The 24,197-nt window shown below is 31.1% G+C and overlaps 1 protein-coding gene across 1 annotated transcript in view; it reads right to left on the reverse strand.

Moving 5' to 3' along the window:
* Positions 1 to 1,169: 1,169 nt before the first annotated feature.
* Positions 1,170 to 24,197, reverse strand: part of LOC114343764 (protein PFC0760c) — a 260,163-nt gene continuing 237,135 nt past the window's right edge. The window contains exon 7 of the mRNA XM_050643890.1: positions 1,170 to 8,078. Within this exon, the coding sequence (XP_050499847.1) occupies positions 7,881 to 8,078 (198 nt within the window). The 3' untranslated portion in view covers positions 1,170 to 7,880. The remainder of the gene's footprint in view (positions 8,079 to 24,197) is intronic.

Consider the following 24,197-nt stretch of genomic DNA (forward strand, 5'->3'; position numbering starts at 1 on the left):
ATTAAAACGCCCATTTGGTGATAAATAGCAGTTTAATTTTTGCATGAGAGTTTAATCTCTGTTCGGAGAGTTTAAGTCTGTTCTGTCGGACAAAATAAACGTACCGTTTTCGTGGTCTGGCCGTTCCAAATTTTTAACCTGTTCCACCATTAAAACTGCCCCTGTTCCAGTGTTCCCATATATCAAAGTTTATCCGACTAGACACCCTTAAGCTATTAACAAATTTTCAGCTTGCTATTAATCAACTTTTTTTTCATACGCGGGATCCAGACCTATAACTAGTAGGTTTGGTTTTCCAGTATTTTCTATTATACTCAAGAGGAGACCCCATTTGACTGAATCGAGAGAATTTGTGTAACCTACGAAACAGAGTAATATTGGTATGTTGCGTTCCCTTGCTTTTTCTATTACTCTCACTGGCTCAAGAGAATAACTAATACAAAACCATGGGAAAGAACAAAACAAACTTAATCTATTAAAGTCAAGGAAACAAATGGAAATTGATTAGCCATACTTTGAGGATATATCAACATTCCTTGAAGCACTTTAATACCAACCAGAGGGTAAAATAGAGAAAGACCAGATAACAGCTGGAAAGGAAGTACAACGAGACAACACCAAAAAATTTAACTAAGATGTGGTGAAGTAAAAACAGAGTAGGAAATAGAAAATAATGAAAGGAACCACTACATAGTTTATCTAGAGAATAAAAAAATAAGGTGCGCAGACCCACCTCGTCAGCAATCTTACAGTTTTGGACAAGAAATACATAAGCGCCAAATACTCTACAAGGACTACTATGGAACTAGAGAGAGATGGTCTTGAGTGTCTTGAAGTTGTGGCTCGAACACTCGGACCAAATATTAAACCTTTTTAAATAGTTAATGACTTTCATTGCTGTTCGCATGTTGCTCTAGTTCTTGACACACGGTATTTATATGGTTGTTTTTATCTCTGATGTACATATATTTCATTTTCCTGCTTAGCTCTGCTAGTTCTTGAGTATTGCTTCCTATTTTTGTTATGTTGTAGCATCAGTGTTCCATAAGGACATGTATTATGTCTTCTAAAATTATCAAAGTTTTAGTTGGAATAAACAATTAACTAATTTGCTATACATGATCTAGGTGAGGGTAGGACATCTCTAAAGGGGTTTAAGAATAAAAAAATATTTTTTCCAGTTATATTTGTGTCCTAAATTTTAAAAATTCAGAATATTAATACCATTCTAAAACCTTCAACAAACTGTTCAATCTAAAATTATCTAAATAAGCATTCTTTTATAAAAAATTGAGTTCCAAATACTATTTCATTCTCATACTAACACACTGGGCTCTTGTTAACAATTTAAAATAATTTAGAGCTACCAATACAATCCGTAATTCTATATTTTCGTGAAAATTCTATAATATAAAATATTTTTTACTACAAAAAGTACAATTTGTGTAACTACCCTAAAATCTGATAATACTTTACAATACATTACAACCTATCTACGGCTAAAGTATCACGGGCTATATTTTTGTGAAAAAGGTAAAAATTATTGCTACTTGGTCACTCAAACTGAACCTGTGTACAAAAATATTTGAAGATAATAAAGTAACATGTTTTTTTTTTTGTTTTTATGAATAAAAAATTATGTTCTGTAGCTTCTGTTAATGTTATTCCTAGGTATTTTTACATCACGAACGAATCTAGCTGTTTTTACAAAATTGTCTAGTCTTGTTTGTGTTTTATTATTTAAAATTTAACGTTAAAGCAAAATTTAAACAATTAAATTAAGAAGCGAAAAGTTTATTTCAATAAAGTCAAAAGTAATATTAAAATCAGATTAAAATAAAACTTTTATTGAGATCAATTTTCTGGTAACGCCTTCGCCGTTTCTATAATTTGCAAATCATGAAAATGACAAGACAAAGAAGGCTAGGAGATATCTATGAATTGCATCTTACTTCCAGCCTGCTCAGCGTGGCAAAAATTCCAGCAAAATCTTGGTCCGACATACTTTGTTAGAAGTAACTAATAATTTTGCTGTAAAACGAAATCTAGAGACGTCTTATATTTAAATTCCATAAACACCCTAACGGGTTTCAAGCTAGTTAGATATCATCAGAGAGGGAATATATGACTTTCTCTGAATGAACTAAAACAAATCCGACACTTAGTACCGAATTAGAGCAAAACAAAGAGATACGGACGCAGTGGCGGCATGTGCTTACAACAAGCGAAAGTTTTACTTCAATAAAATCAAAAGTAATATTAAAATAATACATAATATTTTAATAGAAAGGACTCAAAAATGTCATTATATGGCATTATAACAAGTTATTTTGAATCAAAACAAGTTTTTGATCAAATTTTATAGTCTAAAAAACGTTAAAATACCGTTTTTTACATTTTCCTCCATTCCCAAAATACATCATCATCGATTTGGCTGAAAATTTGCCCACAGATATCCAAAAGATAGAACTTTAAGTGGTTAGAAGGATTTGAATTATATTACAATACCAAAAAAGTTACATGCAGTAATATCAGACTCAAAAGTATATATTAGTCCAGTCGGGATAGCATTTGACCTTGAATGCCGAGCTGCCCAAAATTTTATTTTTATGATCTTTAAGGGAGTCAATAGTAGCCTAAATTTAAAATCACGAATGAATTCCTCCGTTACGTTAGCCGCCATCTTGATTTTAAAGGAGAACCTGTTTGGCTCAATATCTCCGCCATTTTTAACTTTTCGACAAAAATGGTAGGAACTGAAATTGTTCCAAATAAATCGTATTTACAATTATTACAATTTCTTTTTAACAATTTTTGTCGTGAGGTCGATATTTTCGAGTTAATTTTACTTACAGTAGACGCCTTTATTTTTGACTATACTATTGCATGTAACTTTTTTGGTATTGTAATATAATTCAAATCCTTCTCACCACTTAAAGTCCTATGTTTTGTCTATCTGTGGGCAAATTTTCAGCCAAATCGATTATGATGTATTTTGGGAATGGAGAAAAATGTAAAAAACGGTATTTTGACGTTTTCTACACTATAAAATTTGATCAAAAGCTTGTTTTGAATCAAAGTAACTTGTTATAATGCCATATAATGACATTTTTGAGTCCTTTCTATTAAAAGATAATGTTTTTAATTGATACTTTACGATAGAAAATGCAAATTTGTATAAATAAACACCAAATCACTGTAAAATCGCATAAAATAACATTTTGAGAAAAAAAGAAGAAGATTTTTTGACCTTAAATATCTTTTTTGTACGTCCCGCAGAAGCTATATACCAATTTTCAGACAAATCGGAGGTCCAAAATTTTTTTTGCTCCAAAATTGAGTGATTTGAAATGGAATTACCCAAAATAAAACTTTTATTGAAACTTTAAATTTATTATATTTATATTTATTTTATAGGTATATATTACAGAACAAGAATTTTCATATTATATAGAGTAATTGATTATTTTATTGGAAAATAAGCCACAATTTAAATTGGAAATGAAATTTATCGACATTTTGACTTCCACTTCGGAAATCGTTATCGAAATACAAAATATGAATGATTGATAACAAAATATTTGGTATTTCGATAACGATTTCCGAAGTGGAAGTCAAAACGTCAATTAATTTCATTTATAACTTATATTGTGTATTTCCCAATAGAATAGTAAGTTGCATAAGATGCCACAAAGACATAGCTTCAGAATATAGAGTGATGTTTCACATTAAAAAAATGTAACCCGCTTCAGTTTGAATGAGCTCTATTCTATATAACCAATATTTAATTATTCATAAAATTTATATAATCAAGATCTTTTTCGCATAAAACCAATATTTTAACGCCCATTAAAACGCCAGAAATACAAGGAATTAGGCCATTTAAAAATATTTTGACAAATCTACTCTCAATTCTATTTTAACATAAATTTATTACAAATGTATGTATATATTTTCCAAACAATTAAATTTATTCAGCTATTAAAAAGGATTAAAGTGCATAATAAATAATACAGTAATCGCCGCGCTACTAGACACACGGGTACCTTGAGCTAATACAGTCCTGGACCATTCACTTGTTGAGCTGTTTACTTTTAGGTCTAGGACGTCTAGAACGTCAGAAAATGTATATAAACCAATATAAACAGAGAAAGATGACAGTTTATAGAACAGTTGTATTTTATTTATAGTTAAGTTTATAGTTGTCATTCTGTTAAAGTTGTAAAAGTTATAAAGTATTGTCATATTGTTGGTATTTGAATACATTTTTTTTAATCCGGGTAACAACAGATATTATTAATTAATGTATTTTTTGTATGAAAGAACAATTATTTTGAATAGCTTCATGACAGTCAAATGACATGACAGACATGAAAGTCATAGGTGAGAACGGGCCGGTTTAGCCCGAGCCTAGAAATAAGGTACACAGGTGTCTACTAGCATGGCGCTTACTGTATAGGTATGTAGTACTTATAAGTACCTATTATAAATAGATGTAAACCATGCTTATTATAAATATCAGGTTAAATTACCTTATAGACAGCTTTTTTTATTTTTCTTCTATATTATAGGTATATTTAGCATTAATTGCCTTTCACCACACAACCCAGTTTCAACGTAATGTGCTCTATACATCTGATGAAGTCAATAAAGTTCTTATTTGAAAAAAGTAATAGTATTAAATATGTCATGTCGCGACATCTGGTGGGTCAAAAATATTGGCGTAAGCCTCAATGGTTTAGTGGGCACAGTTCATTCTTGACTGCAGGAAGGTCTGGGTTTGTATCCCACTGGGAAAGAGATTTTGGAATTTATTTAATTAAGTAGGACGACCAACGAATATACATACAATCTGAAGCCAACAATATAATTTAAAACTTCTCTTTTCAGTCCTGAACTCCCGAAGGTAGTGTAGTTTTCTTAAAGATTTATGTCTCTTTTGCATAATTTGGTCGATCCATCTTATTGGGATCTTCTTCGTGATCTTCAGCCTTCTACTTTTCCTTGGATAATAAGTCTTTCTATGTTTTCTGTGTCTACTCTCACAACATGTCCAAAGCATTTTAACTATTAGATATAGACTTTGCTGGAGAGCTGTCCTTTAAATAATTTAAAATTGAACTGTTTGTCCTATGATCGGTTCAAGAAATTCGCAACATTCTTCTCCTACAGAACATTTCATTGGACATATTTCTTACTTCCACTTGTTTTCGGGTCCAAGATTCACATCTTGATGTCAGTATTGGTCATCATATTAAGCAGTTGATCAACCAAAATTTTTAGAGCTCGTGAAATTTGAGAGTTCTTCCATATTTTGACCATTTTTCCTACGGTTTATTTGATTGACCATCTACGTTTTATTTCTTCTTGTAGTGACCTTGTGTTTTTTATCAATAATTATCCCAGATATATCCAAGTATGAGCTTACAACCTCAAACCGGTCAATCCTGGTTATGTGTGAATGTCTGTTATGTACTATATCCATTATCATGATCTCTGTCTTTGATATAATTAACTTCAGATATGTTAAACTAAACTAAAACATATTGATAAAAAACGGATGATTGCAAGGAAGGCACTAATGAAAAGTTTTATCATTAAGAGGAAACAGTAGCGATCAACAGGTAGCAAAAACGCGTTCCAAGATTGCGGCTGTAATTTTGAATATTTTTCGAGATATTTGTCACACATATTCGTAATATAATAAAGAATGGCGGTACAGAGCCCAATTTGAAAAATATATTAATCTGTGGAAATTACTCTGTAATTAAATACAATATTAAAAAAACGCGCCTGTACCGCCATTAAGAAGAACAAAAAAATATACTTTCTTCAGATAAACTTTTTTATCCGATGCCTAGATTTTATGTCATTTTGGAACTAATAAAATTTTTTATTTCATTAGTAGTTCCAAAATGGCACAAAATCTAGGCATCGGATAAAAAAGTTTATTTGAAGAAAGTGTATTTTTTTGTTCTTATTAATGGCGGTACAGGCTCGTTTTTTTTCAACGAAAACTTTTCGTTTATAAATTTGCAAAAGTCTGTGTGTTATTGCGTCGCCGCTCCTACAATACTTAGAGCAGATGTATCGATGGATTCTTATGTAGTTTTGTCTTCTGAATCCAAATCTGAAAACGGCATTTCGATATCTCAAACCGTCTTCGAGATAATCGACCTCAAAATCTAAAATGTGACGTCACAATCCGGTTATCTCCTATCAGGCACTAAACGTCAGCTGAAATCTTTGATTAGGAAGTAGGCTACTTTTTTAATCTGAATTTGTTAAGCAAAGCAAATGTTATTATTTATATTTGAGTTTGACACTTCGTTAATGTCAAACTAAATTTTAAATTATTTAGCTATTAATAAAATATAAATGACATTTTATAGTGAATTTAATTATTATAATAATATGTGTAATAAATGTATAAAAATACAATTTGAGTATATTTTGAAAGCAATAATACATATTATACTAGGTATATTAATAATGAATCAGTACAAACGATTATATTTAAATTTGGTAAATTCTCCACTTGACCAGCGACCAGCGCACACAACTTAAAACACAAGTACGCAAATACGGTTGCGTGAAGCGTGGCGCAAAGCCGTGCAATTTACGAGACTCGCTAGGTCTGTAGATCCAAGTAAAGTTCATCAGTAAAAAGTATCTTTATCATGTATGTATTATTTATTTTACAATATTGGAAAATTGTTATTTAAAATGTTGTTTGGAATAAAAAAGTATGTTCTGATATATGAAATTACATCCTTCTAATAAAAAAAAATATTTGACGAATTTTCTCAAATTATGGATACCAACATCATTTTCATTTATAACTCTTGTATTTTTAATTTGACGAAGAAAAGTTATTCTTCATAAAAATCTCTTCTTGGTCTAAGATTTATGATGCAACCATCATGAATTAAATTTTATTAATTTTATACGAGGTATGTAAAAAAATATGAATTTCGAGTAAAGTATCTTTATAGTTCACAACATTTAAATTAGAATGATGTACTTGCACATTAAAACATAATTTTTAATTCTAAACAGTTTTTCGTAATAGCAATTTTCTATATTATGAATTTAAATAGGTATATAAACAAAGTTTTCGTTATGATAATGCTCGCAATTTCAGCTTGTTAATATTGTATTTAATTACAGAGTAATTTCCACATATTAATATATTTTTCAAATTGGGCTCTGTACCGCCATTCTTTATTATATTACGAATATGTGTGCCAAATATCCCGAAAAAATATTCAAAATTACAGCCACAATCTTGGAACGCGTTTTCGCTACCTGTTGATCGCTACTGTTTCACCTTAATTTTTGCTGTCTATGGCATTATCTGTAGGTATATTATGCACAAATTTTTAACTAACGTACAACTGATATAGTAGGTACCTAAGTATTATCCACATAAATCGAAATCTGCTACAAATATAACATATTAAAATTTTATATTTTTATGTTTTTCAATTATTCGTACAATAACTTTCCGTCATTTTGTAATAAATATGGTAATTTTAATCAATTTTATGTACATGTTTTCGATCTCGATTTTATTGTTCAATTTATTAGCTTTTCTATGAGAAATTTGAAAAATTGTTGATGCATTGAGCAAAATCTACTTCATTTATTGTCTAAAATGTTTTCTTACAGACCATTGAACTTGTTCATGAAATATTTCTACCATAAATACCTAAAAAGGGACGCAACCCTATTTCTTATATACAACAGTTACAACATTTATCAATAAAAATATAGTTTTTTTCAACTGCGGAGCAACGTTTTTGTTTATTGTCTCTACCAAAATGGCCTAAGTTAATTTTTCTTCGGGAATATGTTTAGTTGATGTAGGATACTTCGTATCATGCATGCTGGCTATCGTCCTTCTTCTGTCTTCGTCTTACTAAAAATCCTCTTACACCAGCTTGGATTTTGACTGCAGATTGTTCTTCTATGTTTGCGGATTTCTGAGATTGGTTTTTGGTGTTTTTGGTATCTAGCGGTCCGGATGTTTTTGATTTAAGGGAGGGACGTCTTGTGTTCATGTCAGAAGAACCGTTCTGAAAAAATAAAGACAAATGTATTAATATCAATATCTTTTCTAAATGTTGCAAAATACTTTTTAGCACATACAGGGTGAGTTTTTAGTGCGGGATCGGTCGATAATTCCATTATGGTATAGAATATTGAAAAAAGTTATTTAGAAAAAATGTAGGCAATGATATTCTCTAGGCTTGGAAAATATGTCCATTTCTACAGGGTGATCAATAACTGTGTGGTATATCAAACATATAATTTTTTAAATGGGACACCCTATATATTTTTTCATATTTATATTCCTCTCATAATTCCTGTTCATATAATATAGGGTTTTGCATTACTATACAGAGTATTTAACAAGTTATGACCATTTGTATTTCGAAATCTCTATGAGATTAACACCATGTATGTAAAGAAGTAATTCATAAACAATAATTTATTTTATATAATAAGATAAACAATGTTCTGAACCCCCTCTGTGGCGCAGTGGTAAGAGCGCCTAACCTTTGGATCGAAAGTTTCGAATGGTAGTGAGTTCGAATCTCACCAGGGTCAGGAATTTTTTCATTTATTATAAATTAATAAATGAAAATAGTTTCTGTCTTTGTGCAGACGTTCGGATACAATTAGCGTCTCTTTGCAAAGACAATGACGTCGACTTTGCATAGTAACAAGACACTTACTCAACACACACACTACACATTACACCTGAGTTAGTGATAAGTTACACAATTACGTGGCTAAAGGTTCTAGTTCTAAACCAAGGCCAGAATCAGTGAAAAAAAACAATGTTCTGTAGTTTTTAAATTAAGTTTAACTGAAATCATTGACGAATATTTCTATATATATTCTTTCATTTTTATATAGCATTCCCTATATCTAAACTCGTCAGTTTCCGATATATTTTCAGTGTACTTCAAATTTCGGGATACATTCAATTTTTCTACTAAAACTACATAAGTTAGTATTGAGTGATAATATAACAAAATTGTTTTAGTTTAATAAATAACTAACACAGAATATAAACCATAACAATGTGCAATAAATGTATCAATAAATATTATCATAGTTTCTTAATATCCAAGAATCGTAAAATTCCTACAAAAAACATATGTCTTGTGAGTAGTAATATAACATGATTACTTTTATGTAATAAACAACTCACACAAAACATAAATCAAAACAATATACAACTGATGTAACAGTTTTTAGGTTGTTATATCAACAGTATTTTAAGCCAAGAAGTTTTAAGTAACACATTCCTAATTGCAGATTGTGACGCGCAGTTATTAATACTATAATTTTCATACTAATTTTCATTAATATGCATCTAGAAATCCCTACTTTGTTAACACTCGTAGTCAAACTAGGTGATCTATAAGTGTTAAAGGTGCTATTGTTTGCGATTATTTGATTGGCCCACATTTTTTTTTGACGGTTGAGGATTTTACACGACGGTGCTCCAGTTCTTCCAAAATTGATTTTTTCATGTGGGGCTATATAAAAAACCTTGTATACTAGAAGCATCCAACAACGCCTGATGATATGAAAAATAGAATAAGAGGAGCTTTTAATAATATTAACTTACAAAAATGTTAAGAAATGTGGCTCGGTCATTTGAATTTATCGGTTACAAAATTGCATAGACGTTGAGCGTGGACATTTTCAACATTTACTTTAGACTTATATTCTTAACATCACATTAATTGGTACATTCATTAAATATTGTTATGGTTTATATATTTTGTTAGAAATTCATTGAATGCAAATATTTGTTACATTATTACACAATACTTATTTGTTAAGTTATTTCTACTTATTAAAAATCAAATGTATTTCCGGCAAATGAAGAAAACTAAAAATATCTCAAAAACTAAGAAGTTTAGGTATAGGCAAGGGCGGTCATAAGGGGGGGCCATGGGGGCCATGGCCCCCTCCCCCAAAGGTGGCAATGCACCTTAAATAAACTTGTCTAGTAACACAGGATAATGTTATGTTAATATATTTTAAATTATTTACTCTGTAAATTAATTATTTTGAATGGATTCACATACGGATTTTGAAATACCTAGATACTGCAATCTGTAATAATGATAATTAATCATAATGCCTGTCTCTTCAACTCTGGTTACGCCAATGCAAGTGCATCGCCTCCCGCGCGAATCCCGACACCGGCGACGTCCAGTGTAGAAACAGAAACATAAGAATGCCTATGTACATATTTTTTTATGGAAGTTATATCGTTGTGTATTGTGTAGAAATTTGAACGTTCTGAAGTATCTATCGTCTACCCGATATACACTATCGTATCGTAGTTATAGAGGTGACATAGGTGCAGTGCACTATATATATTGCCGGATTGTAATCATCATTTTATTCCAGGGTGACAGGTGAGTAAAAATCCATAGATAGGTTAGGAATAATTTTCTGTTTGCTAACGGAACGAATACATCAGCAATGAGTAAATAATACTCTGCAGTTTTCTCTCGTCCAGCCCAGATGTTCGCTATATAGGATGCTATTTCGAAATACAAAAGTTAATAGATTCCGATTTGAACGAAAAGTGACTGCAAATTATTATTAGGCTCAAATTAAAAAACCTGGGCATATCCATCTCTCGTTTGGCCGGAATCACAAATGTTCTTTTTTTTTCAGAAAATGAAGAGGGCAAACAATACGAATACGTTGAATTCGTATTTTTCTGTTGTTCCGAAGAAAGTAATTAAAGATGTGGGTGATAATGGGTCATCCCGGTCATCTTCCTCATCGTCTTCTCAACATAATCTCGTAGTGCCAGAACGACTTACAACAGTATCAACATTACAAACATCAGTTAATAATGAAAATACTCTAAAGCAAGTCGCTGTAGAAAAGTCCAATGAAGTTAGTAACTACGACATTGGTCGAGTTGTTGATGGTTTGAGTGGTTTGGGAGACTTTCAAAAATATAATTATTTAAAAAATACGTGGGTTCCGGAAAAAAACTACTCATTTCCATTTTCTGAACATAACAAAAATAACAAGTTAGTTAAGCGGTACTTGAGATACGATCATCTCCAAAAATATAACTGGATTGCGTTTTCGGACTTGAAGAAAGGACTTTTTTGTAAGCACTGTGCTATCTTCGCAAATTCAGGTGGTAAAAATAAAGCAACAAGTTTGCAAAGTTTGGTTACCACACCAGTTACAAAATTTGCAAAATTATTTGGAATGGATGGTGTGCTAGATAAACATAATACAAATCGATATCACATTGAAGCGGTTTTATCGAGCGATAATTTTATAAAATGTTACGAAAACCGATCTTTAGATATAAGAAATTTGATAGATAGTGCTCGAGCCAGGCAGATAGAGGATAATCGAAATCGGCTCAAACCAATCATTCGATCTATAATTTTTTTAGCCAAACAATGTATACCTTTCCGTGGCCATAGAGATGACGGGCCATTATTAGAAGAAAGCAATGTGACAAATAATGAGGGAAACTTCCGAGAGCTTCTTCGATTCAGAATCGAAGCAGAAGACAAAACTTTAGAAGAGCATTTAAGAAACACGTCGTCACGTGCCACATATATTAGCAAAAGAACGCAAAATGAGTTGATTGAATGTTGATTGAAGACGAAATTTTGTCTGTTATCGTGAAAAAAATTAGTGATGCTAAATATTACAGCATTATGTTTGACGAAACTACTGACATAGCACATGTTTCCCAAATGTCGATTGTTATTAGATACTTAGAAGGTAACAACGTGCGGGAGGATTTTGTGTCATTCATAGATTGTCATTCTGAGAACTATGAGCTCAGTGCCGATACGTTGGAACCGGTTTTGAATGGTACTATTTTAGGAAAATCAGTGATAAAACAAGTTCAAAAATTTCGTTTACCATTGGAAAATTGTGTAGGAATTTGTACAGACGGATGCAGCGTAATGACATCAAAACAACAAGGAGCCGTCCAAGAAATTCAAAAAGAAATGAATATAGCTGTACGATGTCCATGTTTCAATCATGCTTTAAATTTGAGTTTGTCGAAATCATCAAACGTTCAATGTGTGAGAAATGCTGTAGGGGTAATGAAGGAAATAATATCTTTTTTCAAAGCCTCTTCTAAACGCAATTATGTCCTCAAACAAACATTGGGTGATCAGCTCTCTGGATTGTGTGAAACGCGATGGGTAGAACGGCACGACTCCGTTCTGCAGTTTAAAGCATCGATTGAAAAAATTTTGCAAGCTTTGAATTTGATTTCCGAATGGAACGAAAGAGAATCTTCCAGTAAAGCTAGGACGCATATACTTGCGATCTCATCAAATTGCAGCTTTATTATCACTTTGTTTTGTCTAAATGAAGTACTCGCAATAACGTTACCTCTGAGCAAATTATTGCAAACAAAAAATTTGGCTATAAGCTCTACACGGAATGCTGTTCTAAATACGCTGCTTGTTTTGAAAGACAAACGCAACAATGCAGAAACAAATTTCAATGCTTTGCTTAAAGAAATAATGCCATGTCTAGAAAATTTGAATATAGATTTATGTATTCCAAGAGTGAATAAATTCATGAAAAATCGACCTAATCCAGATATTCATTCCTCCACAGAATACTTTCGAATAACGATATATATTCCTTTACTTGAAAGTATCATTTCCGACATTGAGTGTCGTTTCCAGCAAGAAACCATGGATGTATTTAATCTGCAAATATGTGTTCCTGCTATATTAATTCATTCAAATGAAGATGACATCCATTCCGCCGTAGAAATTTTGATTGCAAAATATGGAAGTTTGTTTGAGACAGTTAGAGACGTGCTGAAGTCAACTTTTATTGCAGAGCTACATTTATGGAAAATGAGATGGAAACACAGCAAAGAATCGGAAATTCCGAGCGATGATCTAAATGCTCTCATACAATGTGATGAAATGATGTATCCAATCATTAATAAAATTTTAAAAATATTGTGTACTCTTCCAGTAGGTGTTGCATCTGCAGAGAGGAGTTTTTCAGGACTGAGAAGACTTAAGAGTTGGCTGAGGGCCAATATGGGTGAAGAACGGTTAACTGGCCTTGCACTAATGCATGTCCACAAGGACATTGTTATTAACGAAGACAATATAATAGAACGTTTCGCTAAAAGTGGAGTGAGCCGAAACATAAAGTTCGTCATGTAGAATATTAGTTTTTTGTTTATAATTTCATTTCATTCGAGTTATTGTTATTTTCTCTTTTCAATATATAAAACATCCCATTCTGCGTTTTGTGTCTGTATTGAAATTGAGAGCTAATATCTAATTGTACAAAATGCCCCCCCCCCCCCCTGAATTAAGATATATGACCGCCCTTGGGTATAGGAGATGCTATATAAAAATGAAAGAGTATCATAAATACAAACATTCCTAAAAAAATAAAATATAGGGTGATCTATTTAAAAAAATTGAGAAAATCGTAATTTTGTTTTGTAGTTTAAAAGTGCTTATAACATTGAATGTTTTACTAAAATTTTCTTGGCTTAGAATACTGTTGATACAACAATCTAAAAACTGTTACATCAGTTGTATATTGTTTTGATTTATGTTTTATGTGAGTTATTTATTGAATAAAAATAATCTTGTTATATTATTATATACAAGACAAATTTTTTTTGTAGGATCTATAAGATTCTTGTATATTAGGGAAATATGATAATTTCTTAATATCACACTTATTGGTACATTCACTGCATATTGTTATGGTTTATATTTTGTGTTAGTTATTTATTGAATAAAAATAATTTGGTTTAATTATCACTCAATACTAACTTATTTCTATTAGAAAAAATGAATGTATACCCGAAATTTGAAGACAACTTAAAATATCTCGGAAAGTAATGAGGTTAGGTATAGGGAATGCTATATAAAAATGAAAGAGTATCACAAATGCAAAATTTTGAAGAAATAAAACATAGGGTGATCCATTTAAAAAAATTAAGAAAATCGTAATTTGGTGTTGTAGTTCACCCTATATACAAATAGGTGTCAATGCTTTCAATTTGGCTTAACTTAAAAACTACAGTATATTGTTTATCTTATTATGTAAAACAAATTATTGTTTACGAATTACTTCTTTATATACATGGTGTTAATCTCATAGGGATTTCGAAATAAAAATGGTCATAACTTGTTAAATATTCTGTATAGTAATGCAAAACCCAATATTATATGAACAAGAATTATGAGAGTAATATCAATATGAGAAAATATAGGGTGTCCCATTTAAAAAATTATATGTTTGATATATCGTGTGATCCAAAATTATTGTCACCATAGGTGGCTTTGAACGACAGAGATAGCTATACAGTACATGTCTATTCTTAATTCAGATATACCTTCCAGTTTACGTCAACTTTGCAGTGTACGTCAACTTAACAAGAAAAGTTGGGTATGTAGTTTGTTTGATTTTATTCATTGGTTTACTGTAAAGAGACCGAAATCATTAGACCGAAAGCAGTAGACCGAAATCATTAGACCGTAAAGCAGTTCTTTTTACTTGTCGCAGTCAAAGAGATAAGACTAATGTAATTACAACTAAATGATATTTGGATGGTTATTATAAACAGTTAAAATGGTGTTAACGTCACTCTACCCTTAATTTATTTTCACCTTCACTAATTTGTTTAACGGATGAAAATTATTTCATATCAGACTGTACAAAGTAACAATTTACACAGTTTATATATAAAATAATACAAAAAAAATACAATAAACAAAAAGACAGATATACAAAATCTTAGCATAATTTACTGCAAACTTTTTAAATTAATTTACCATTTCGGTCTAATGCTGTTCGATCTAGTGAGGTTTCGGTAAAGTGCTTTTCGGTATAATGAGTTCGGTCTACTGCTTTCGGTCTAATGGTTTCGGTCTAATTGTCGTGTACCCCCTAATTGAACAAAGAAGCAATAAGGGAATAAGGGGGTAACAACAAGAAAATAACCTACATCGATGGCATCAAGGCAAGAATATTCCGAGTTGGAACTCTTGAAGAATTAGGATTATTAATTTGATATCAATATAAATTTATGTTTTTTCAGAAATTTACGTCTGATAAGCACCAAAAAATTCTCTTGTTTTCGAGTTAATTTAAAAATTGTACCCTTTTAGTGGTTGGCCTCTGCAAGGGCAATAGCTGTAGTTCAGGAGGGTCATATCAATACCCAGTTAACCCGGCATTGATCGCTATCTGAGATTTTCTCTCACGGTTTCCGAATATTGCACACAACTTTTTTCCTAGTAAATTACACATGTTGTAGTTCCTTCTAGTCTCCTAATTATCCTTCCTCTACAATCGACTAGACTCAGATTTGCTTATATGGCGGTTCAGTTGACTTAGTATGGCCCGATTTTTAAGTCAGTGCGCTTCACGTGAGATATTCTCTCATCGCGCGACTACCGTGTATACTATTTAACATCATTTTTTAGCATTATTTTATATTGTAGCATTATTTTATTTTTCATTTGCAATATGAATCGTTCAAAGATCATTTTAGAACTTGCCCTGTTGCAGGACAATAAACTAAAGGAACTAGGCAGGACAATAAACTAAGGGCAACTTTTGTTATAGCTTCATTATCGACTATTAGTTGCATAGGACCGACGTCTTGTTTACTGACCACAAGTAACTTTGTCCTTGTTGTATGCTAAGTCTGTTATTGGAGCATCCTCTAGTAACGCGATCTATAAGGAATTGAAGATCTTCGATACTTTCAGCAATGGTAGCGGTGTCATCTGCATATCTGATGTTGTTAGCTAGCACACGACCTCTATTCTCGTTAAAAAAAATCATCGATTACGTCATCACGTCTAAACGGATGACGTCACTAGTAAGATATATAATATGCCAAAAAATCATAATTTAAAAATTAAAATCGAACTTTTTTTTATTTTATAATGGCTTTGGCTTAGCCAATTAGCCAGACTATTTGTTTCTTGTATGGTATTACAATAACAATTAATTTAATCATCTAAGCCTACTTATAATCTAAATTTACAGTGTGTTATAGTTATAATATTCATGTTGTTCTGAAGCTATTTCCTTGTGACATTTTTATAATTACGTATTTTTTATGGGAAATAAGCCACAATTTTACTAAAAAATGAATTTATTAACGTTTCGAAGCCCAAATCGGGTTTCGTTGTCAAAATACAAAATACTATTAAAATAAAACAAACATGTTGTTGCTAAGTAAAAAAATTCTTCTAATAATATACGTCTGAATTGCCAATATAAATGAGTCAGATTAAATAAATTATTAGAAGAATTTTTTTACTTAGCAACAACATGTTTGTTTTATTTTAATAGTATTTTGTATTTTGAAAACGAAACCCGATTTGGGCTTCGAAACGTTAATAAATTCATTTTTTAGTAAAATTGTGGCTTATTTCCCATAAAAAATACGTAATTATAATATTCATGGATACATTTTTCAATTTTGTGTGATATAAAAATCGACCTGTTTCGGAATTTATTTCCAAAATCACTCATTTACGAAATAATGAATTTATTCCATTTCGCTATGACACATATAAAAGTATTCTTTGATTAAACAAGCTTTAATTTATAGTCAAAATTGTGGAATTAATTTTTCAGTAAATTAAAAAACTCTGCTGCCAACGGCTAGACGCAAGATCGATCAAATTATCATCTTTTGGCAGGTATTCGTGTTAAAAGTGAACGACCGAATAAGAAAAACATGTAACAGTTCATTTCCTCATTTCTTTTGCTCTAAATTTATAGTATATTGTTTAATTCCTAGATAAATTTATAGGATTTCGACACAGCTGTACATGTTCTGCGGTATAAAAACAAACTGAGAGAGAGATTTGTGGAGGATTAGCCAACGTTAAGAAGAGATATTGAGCAATTTTGTTATTTTATGAATCCACAAACCGAAATAGTACGTTTAAAAAAATTTTGAAATATTATACAGTATTCATAATTATCAATTAATATTTTATTATAGACAAATTTCAATTAACCAGTACCGGGAAATTAATTTCCTGGTTCGAAGAAATATTTTTAAATATATTCATAAAATATTATACTGTATGTTTTTATTTTTACTTATAAGAGACCAGTCTATCTGTGAAGAATGTTTGACTTCACGTAAAACCTTATGGTAGATGATCCCACAATCACATGGGGAGAAACCTTGTACCTGTAATGTACCCCTACCATATTGGCTCTTAATACAGGAGCGTGAGTTGGGGCAGTCCGTAAAAAAATCTCCCCCTAGAAAAATTCTAAAACGTTAGATTAAGACAAAGTAAGTTAAGTACATGAAGGACAGCGTACATTTGAGAGGGATGTAAGGAAATGGGCAAATCACAAAATTTCACAAAAAAAGCGAATATTTCGCGAAGTGAAAATCAAATCTTCTTCTTCTTCAAGTGCCATCTACGCAACGAAGGTCGGCAATCATCATAGATATTCGGACTTTGGAGACGGCTTCTCTGAAAAGTTCCTTTGATGTACCGGGTGTCCCAATAAGAATGGCTCTAGGCCATAGCTCAGGAAGAGTTTATAGTACAGTTTGAAAAAAAAATTATAACAAAAGTTGTCTCGGGAAAAACCTAGAAATTATTTTCATAATTGTAGGTTCAGCGCTAGAGGGCGTAATTGAATACCAAAAATTAAAAAATCTAAATTTTATAAAATTTGCCTAATGAAAGGGCACTGGAAATCCGATCATAGTATTCTTCATAAAATTCTGCGCACATTTGAATTCACAAGTTTAAGTCTACCTTTGCAAATAAGAGGTGGGGGTGAGTGGGAGCCTTGTTATGAAAAAATGGCTATAAGTCCGGTTCTGCTAAATTAAATTTTGCAAACTTGGTCTTGTTGAAAACAGCTCCTTTTCTTCAATATAAAAGTTATAATTTCGAACCAGTTTACTAATATGCCAGCTAGGAGGCGTTATTTAATTTTTTCCAGAAATCTAGTTTTCTTTGGAAAATATTAAATACAAGTATGCATGATTAACTATTTAGTGAGAAATAAGCCACAATTAAATTGAAAAAATAATTTTATTAACGTTTCGAAGCCCAAATCGGGTTTCGTGATCAAAATACAAAAGACTACTAAATAAACAAAAATGTTGTTGCTAAGTAAAACAATTCTTCTAATAATTTATTCAATCTGACTCATTTATATTGGCAATTCAGACGTATATTATACATTTTAAAGTAGAAGACTTTAAAATGATATCGCCAATATTTATGAGTTGCGTTCCTGGGACGACTTTACTAAAGGATAGTTCATTCGATTACATGAAATCAATCCCAACTCAAGAATATCCGTCATAAAAAAATCATAGCATGTGATTTGTCTTTAAAAAGACAAACAAATGCAACGATGACAGTAAAATTCTCGCGTTAGAGATTCCATAGTAAATCACGAGGGAAAACCAGGAAAAAACCTCGTGATACTATCCCGACGTCGTAAGTATTTGGTCTTACATTTAATTTACTTTCAAAAAACTAATACCAAATTCTGACTTTAATATGTTTAAATTATAAATAATATCATTAATACATAGATATACAATAAGTAATACTAAAATATAAAATTTGTACTAACTCGATATGTTATTGACTTACTAATCGTGGTATTTTCTTTCTATTGACTTCCTCTTTCAGTATGGATAACCACCTCCTACTGCATTCTAGCGAGGGATTTGCGACACAATTGGTTTCATTTAGCATAATTAGAGCCGCTTCTTTGATTTTTCTCTTTTTTATTTAGAGTTAGTACAAATTTTATATTTTAGTATTACTTTTTGTATATTTATGTATTAATGATATTATTTATAATTTAAACATGTTAAAGTCAGAATTTAGTATTAGTTTTTTGAAAGTAAATTAAATGTAAGACCAAATACTTACGATGTCGGGATAGTATCACGAGGTTTTTTCCTGGTTTCCCTCGTGATTTACTATGGAATCTCTAACGCGAGAATTTTACTGTCATCGTTGCATTTGTTTGTCTTCTTAAAGACAAATCACATGCTATGATTTTTTTGTAACGGATATTCTTGAGTTGGGATTGATTTCATGTAATCGAATGAACTATCTTTTAGTAAAGTCGTCCCAGGAAGGCAACTCATAAATATTAGCGATATCATTTTAAAGTCTTCTACTTTAAAATATATAATATACGTCTGAATTGCCAATATAAATGAGTCAGATTAAATAAATTATTAGAAGAATTTTTTTACTTAGCAACAACATTTTTGTTTATTTAATAGTATTTTGTATTTTGACAACGAAACCCGATTTGGGCTTCGAAACGTTAATGAAATTATTTTTTCAATTTAATTGTGGATTATTTCCCACTAAATAGTTAATCATAAAAATGCCAGAAGGAAATAGCTTCAGAATAACAACAAGTATGCATTTTTAATTCTATATTACAAAATTAGACCAAATTAGCAACAGAATAGCGAAAACTGCATGTCGATAACTTTTTATATCTCGAGATATCTTACGAAACGCGTAAATTTAAAAACATAACTGTTACTGTCACCGGTAAACGAAGTTAAGGAAAAATAGTGTGCTATGGAAAAAAACACAGAAACATTTTCCAGATGTCAACGTATATCATCAACGCTTTTCAACGCTCCTCATTTGTTTCAAGCCTCTGTCATATGCCGTATGTTAATATTATTCACGGATTATACGACATATGACAGAGGCTCGAAACAAATGAGAAGCCTTGAAAAGCCCTATTAATTAAAATAACAATAAGAGAAACAACATTATAAAATATAAAATAGAAATAAATGTTCAAATTGTTGCCCATCATTTTCGATGCAACCATTTCAAGAGTAATTTGAACAGCAGTCTCAATTTCTGCTCTCGAAATGCTTTGAATGCCGTTTCGGATTCGCTGGATCATGTTTTCTCGAGTAGTCTAGTAAATGCTTGCATCGAAAATAATGGGCAACAATTTGAATATTAAGGTCGTCATTAAGTATTGTTTTTATTTGTTTGTTATATTTTATAGTGTTGTTTGTCTTATTGTTGTTTAATTAATTATATTTATATACGTTGACATCTGGAAAATGTTTCTTTGTTTTTTCCATAGCACATTACTTTTCCTTAACTGAGTTTACCGGTGACAGTAACAGTTATGTTTAAAATTTACACGTTTCTTAAGATATCGCGAGATAAAAAAAGGTATCGACATGTGGTTTTCGCTATTCTATTGCTAATTTAATCTGATTCTATAATACAGGATTAAAAATGCATACTTATATTTAACATTTTCCAAAAAAAAACTAGATTTCTTAAAAAAATTAAATAACGCCTCCAAGCTAGCATATTACTTGTGAGGCTCGTTAGAAATTATAACTCTTACATTGACGAAAAAGATTTGTTTTTAACAAGAGCAAGTTTGCAAAATTCGATTAAGCAGAAGCGCACTTGCAGCCATTATTTCATAACAAGATGCCCACTCACCCCCACCTTTTATTTGCAAAGGTAGACTTAAACTTGTGAAATCAAATATGGGCAGAATTTTTGAAGAATATTATAATCGGATTTACAGTGTCCCTTCATTAAGAAAATTTTGTAAAATTTAGATTTTTTAATTTTTGGTATTCAACTACGCTCTCTAGCGGTGGACCCACAAATATGAAAATAAATTCCAGGCTTTTCCCGATGCAGCTTTTATTATATAAATTTTTTTCTCAGAGCTGTACTATAAAAGATTCCTGAAATATGGCCAAGAGCCATTCTTATTGGGATACCCGGTACATCTGTTCTATTCTCTCAGGTTACGCGGCCACGATATTCTGAGTCTTCCTATGCTTCTTTTTCTTTGAATCTTTCCCTGCATAATGAGTTAGAGCAAGTTGTATCTGTCTTTACGTGTAATATGTCCGAGACATTCCCATTTTCTGATTTTGATTTTATTTAAGACTTCCATTTCTTTATTCATCTTTTTCATAACCTCTTTGTTTGTGACGCGTTCTGTCCATGATATTTTCAGAATGCTTCTATATACCCACAACTCGAATGAGTCCAGTTTTTTCATTGATGCCGCATTCAAGGTCCAAGCTTCCCTTCCGTAAAACAGAGTCGAGAAAACGTAGCACCTAGCCAACCTTACTGTTTCTAACTTTAGATCTGTTGTGCAGAGTACTTTTCTCATTTTTTTTAATTCGCTCTAGCCTTTTCTATTCTAATGTTAATCTCCTTGAAGTAATCAGTTGTGGAGTTGATCATTGTTCCAAGATATGCACATTGATCTACTCGTTCGACATTGGTTCCGTTTATGAGGAGATCCTCGGTATTTCTTTGAGTTTTAGATATTCTCATAAATGTTGTCTTCTTGATGTTCATTGTTAGACCGTATTCTTGGCTATATGTATATCGCTATCGCTGTTTTAAATATCAGATCAAAGAACAGAAAAATATTTCTTCAATATTTTTCAAAAATCTATCAAATGATACCAAACACCCCCCAGGGAGGGGATCGGGGTTTACTTTAAAATTTTAAATAGAAACCCCGCGATATTTCGCAAAATGTTTATCAGATCGTAAAACTGATCAAAAATCTATCGAATGACACCAAACACGACTCTTTGAGTTGCTTACATAAAAATTAGTATTTTTTTACGAATTATGGATAGATGGCCCTATAATAGGAAAAACCCATTTTTGAACTAGAAAATTAAGTTAAAAAATGGAAAATCCTCACTCAAACTTAATTTAACGTCTTTTGCTTTAGGAGCTAATCTTTACAACTTCATAGGTCCCCATGACGCTTTATTAACTGCAAATTTAGCATCCAAGCCTCCCCATCCCCTACTATTATAAGTACCGATATTTAAAGGCTCTAAAAGGTATATTAAGGATAGCTGATGACAAATCCACGAAGACGTACAGCTGATTTTGTTGTTTTTTTTTTTGGCGAAAAAATGTTTTGTCTAGTAAACGTTTTTTTATACATTTTACATAAAAATTGTTCAACAAATAAAAAAAGTTCTTTTCCATGTAGTGTTTTCAACATTTAGTGTTTCCAAATTAAAATATATAAACAATTGACCAATATAATTACAATAAACCCATTATTTTCAGTAATTTATGAATCTAAAATTTTTAACATATAAAACTTTACATCTAACTAGTCAATATTGTGGCAGTTAATAAGCTATAAAAATGTGCTAAATTTCAAATTTAATAGTTTATTAGTTAGTAAATATGTTTATCACAGACAGCGCTTATTTAAACAACTGTTATTGCCCAAATAGTTAGGTACTCTAACTCTAGAGGTACTTTGCAAATTGCAATCGATTCTTTGAGACTTCATTTTAATTTATATTAAAACACTAAATTAAAATTTGTTATTTACAAATATTTTAAAAAAAAGCTGACTACTTGGCTTATAAACATTTATAATTACTTAGATATTTTCTATGTCACACGCTTGTAGGTAGGCTCAAAAAAATATGGTGAAAAAACCCATTTTCCTAAAAAAATACAACTTTTTCCAACCAATAGAAAACTAGATCGATTATTGGCGAAGAATAGAACTTCAAATCGAAGCGCGCTGGCAAAATTTGAAATATTTTGGCTTCTATGACACGTAGAACCTTCAACATTTTTAAATTGGTTAAGCTCAATAATAAGAATTCTGCTATTTTCACCTCCTGAAACAATTTAAAAATCATGGAAAAATAAATAAATTAAATTTTTATTATTATTTTATTATATAAATTAAATAAAAAAGTTATAGAATTTAACTACTATTTCGTAATAAATATTCTTTAATTGAAATAAGTATACAGTACGGTGCAAATGAAAGGAATCAATTCGTCATTTCGTAAACCAGCGACACTAATAGACCTGGATCCCGCGTGCCAAAAAAAGTTGATTAATAGCAAGCTGAAAATTTGTTAATAGCTTAACGGTGTCTAGTCGGACAAACTTTGATGTACGGGAACACTGAAACAGGGGAAGTTTTAATTGTGGAACAGTTTAAAAATTTGGAACGCCAGATTACGAAAACGTCCCATGTTTTTTGTCGGACAGAACATCCAATTGATTTGTTACCCTTTCATTAAACTCTCATGCAAAAATCAGACTGGTGTTTATCACTAACTGGGCATTTTAATGAGTGGAACACGAAGAGAATGTCAAATGACAGGAATCATGTTGATTAGTAATAGTAGTCTGATTTTTGCATGAGAGTTTAATGAAAGGGTAGCAAATCAATTGGATGTTCTGTCCGACAAAATACATGGGACGTTTTCGTGGTCTGACCGAAACTGTTCCACAATTAAAACTTCTCCTGTTCCAGTGTTTCCGTACATCAAAGTTTGTCTGACTAGACACCGTTAAGCAATTAACAAATTTTCAGCTTGCTATTAATCAACTTTTTTTGGTACGCGGAATCCAGGTCTATAAGGAAAAAACCCGAAACTGGTCGATCTTTATTTTCAGATTATGATATTTTAGCATAATATATCACACGCGTGATGTCATCTATTTTAGCGTGATGGCGTAATCGATACTTTTTAAATGAGAATAGGGCTCGTGTGCTAGCTCATTTAAAAAGCTATTCAATTCTCTATTCAGTAATGTAAACATTAACATAATTATTTAAACAGGGTGTATAAAAACAACTTTTAATTTAAAATAATTAACAAAAAAAGAAGAATGTATGTAATTTATTTAATACAAAAAACTTTTTACTGTTATCAAAAAACAGAAAAAAATGTTTATTTGAAAAATAAACATTGCATTTCGCTTAAATTCAATGTTCAAGCCAGCTCCCGCTAGGCATCTGCCTTTTGGAAGTTTAAACAATTAATTTAAGCGAAAAACAATGTTAATTTTCCGAATAAACATTTTCTTCCTTTTTTCTGACAATAGTAAATGTATTTTTTCAATTAATTTAATATAAAAAAATTGTTTTTGGACACGCTGTATAAATAACGATGTTAATGTTTATATTACTGAATAGAGAATTGAATAACCTTTTAAATGAGCTAGCACACGACCACCCCTATTCTTATTTAAAAAAATAATCGATTACGTCATCACGCCCAGATGGATAACGTCACTTATGTGATATATGTGCCAAATATCATAATTTATAAA

This window comes from Diabrotica virgifera, chromosome 2 (assembly GCF_917563875.1).
Source record: "Diabrotica virgifera virgifera chromosome 2, PGI_DIABVI_V3a".
In the NCBI taxonomy this organism is placed as follows: domain Eukaryota; kingdom Metazoa; phylum Arthropoda; class Insecta; order Coleoptera; family Chrysomelidae; genus Diabrotica; species Diabrotica virgifera.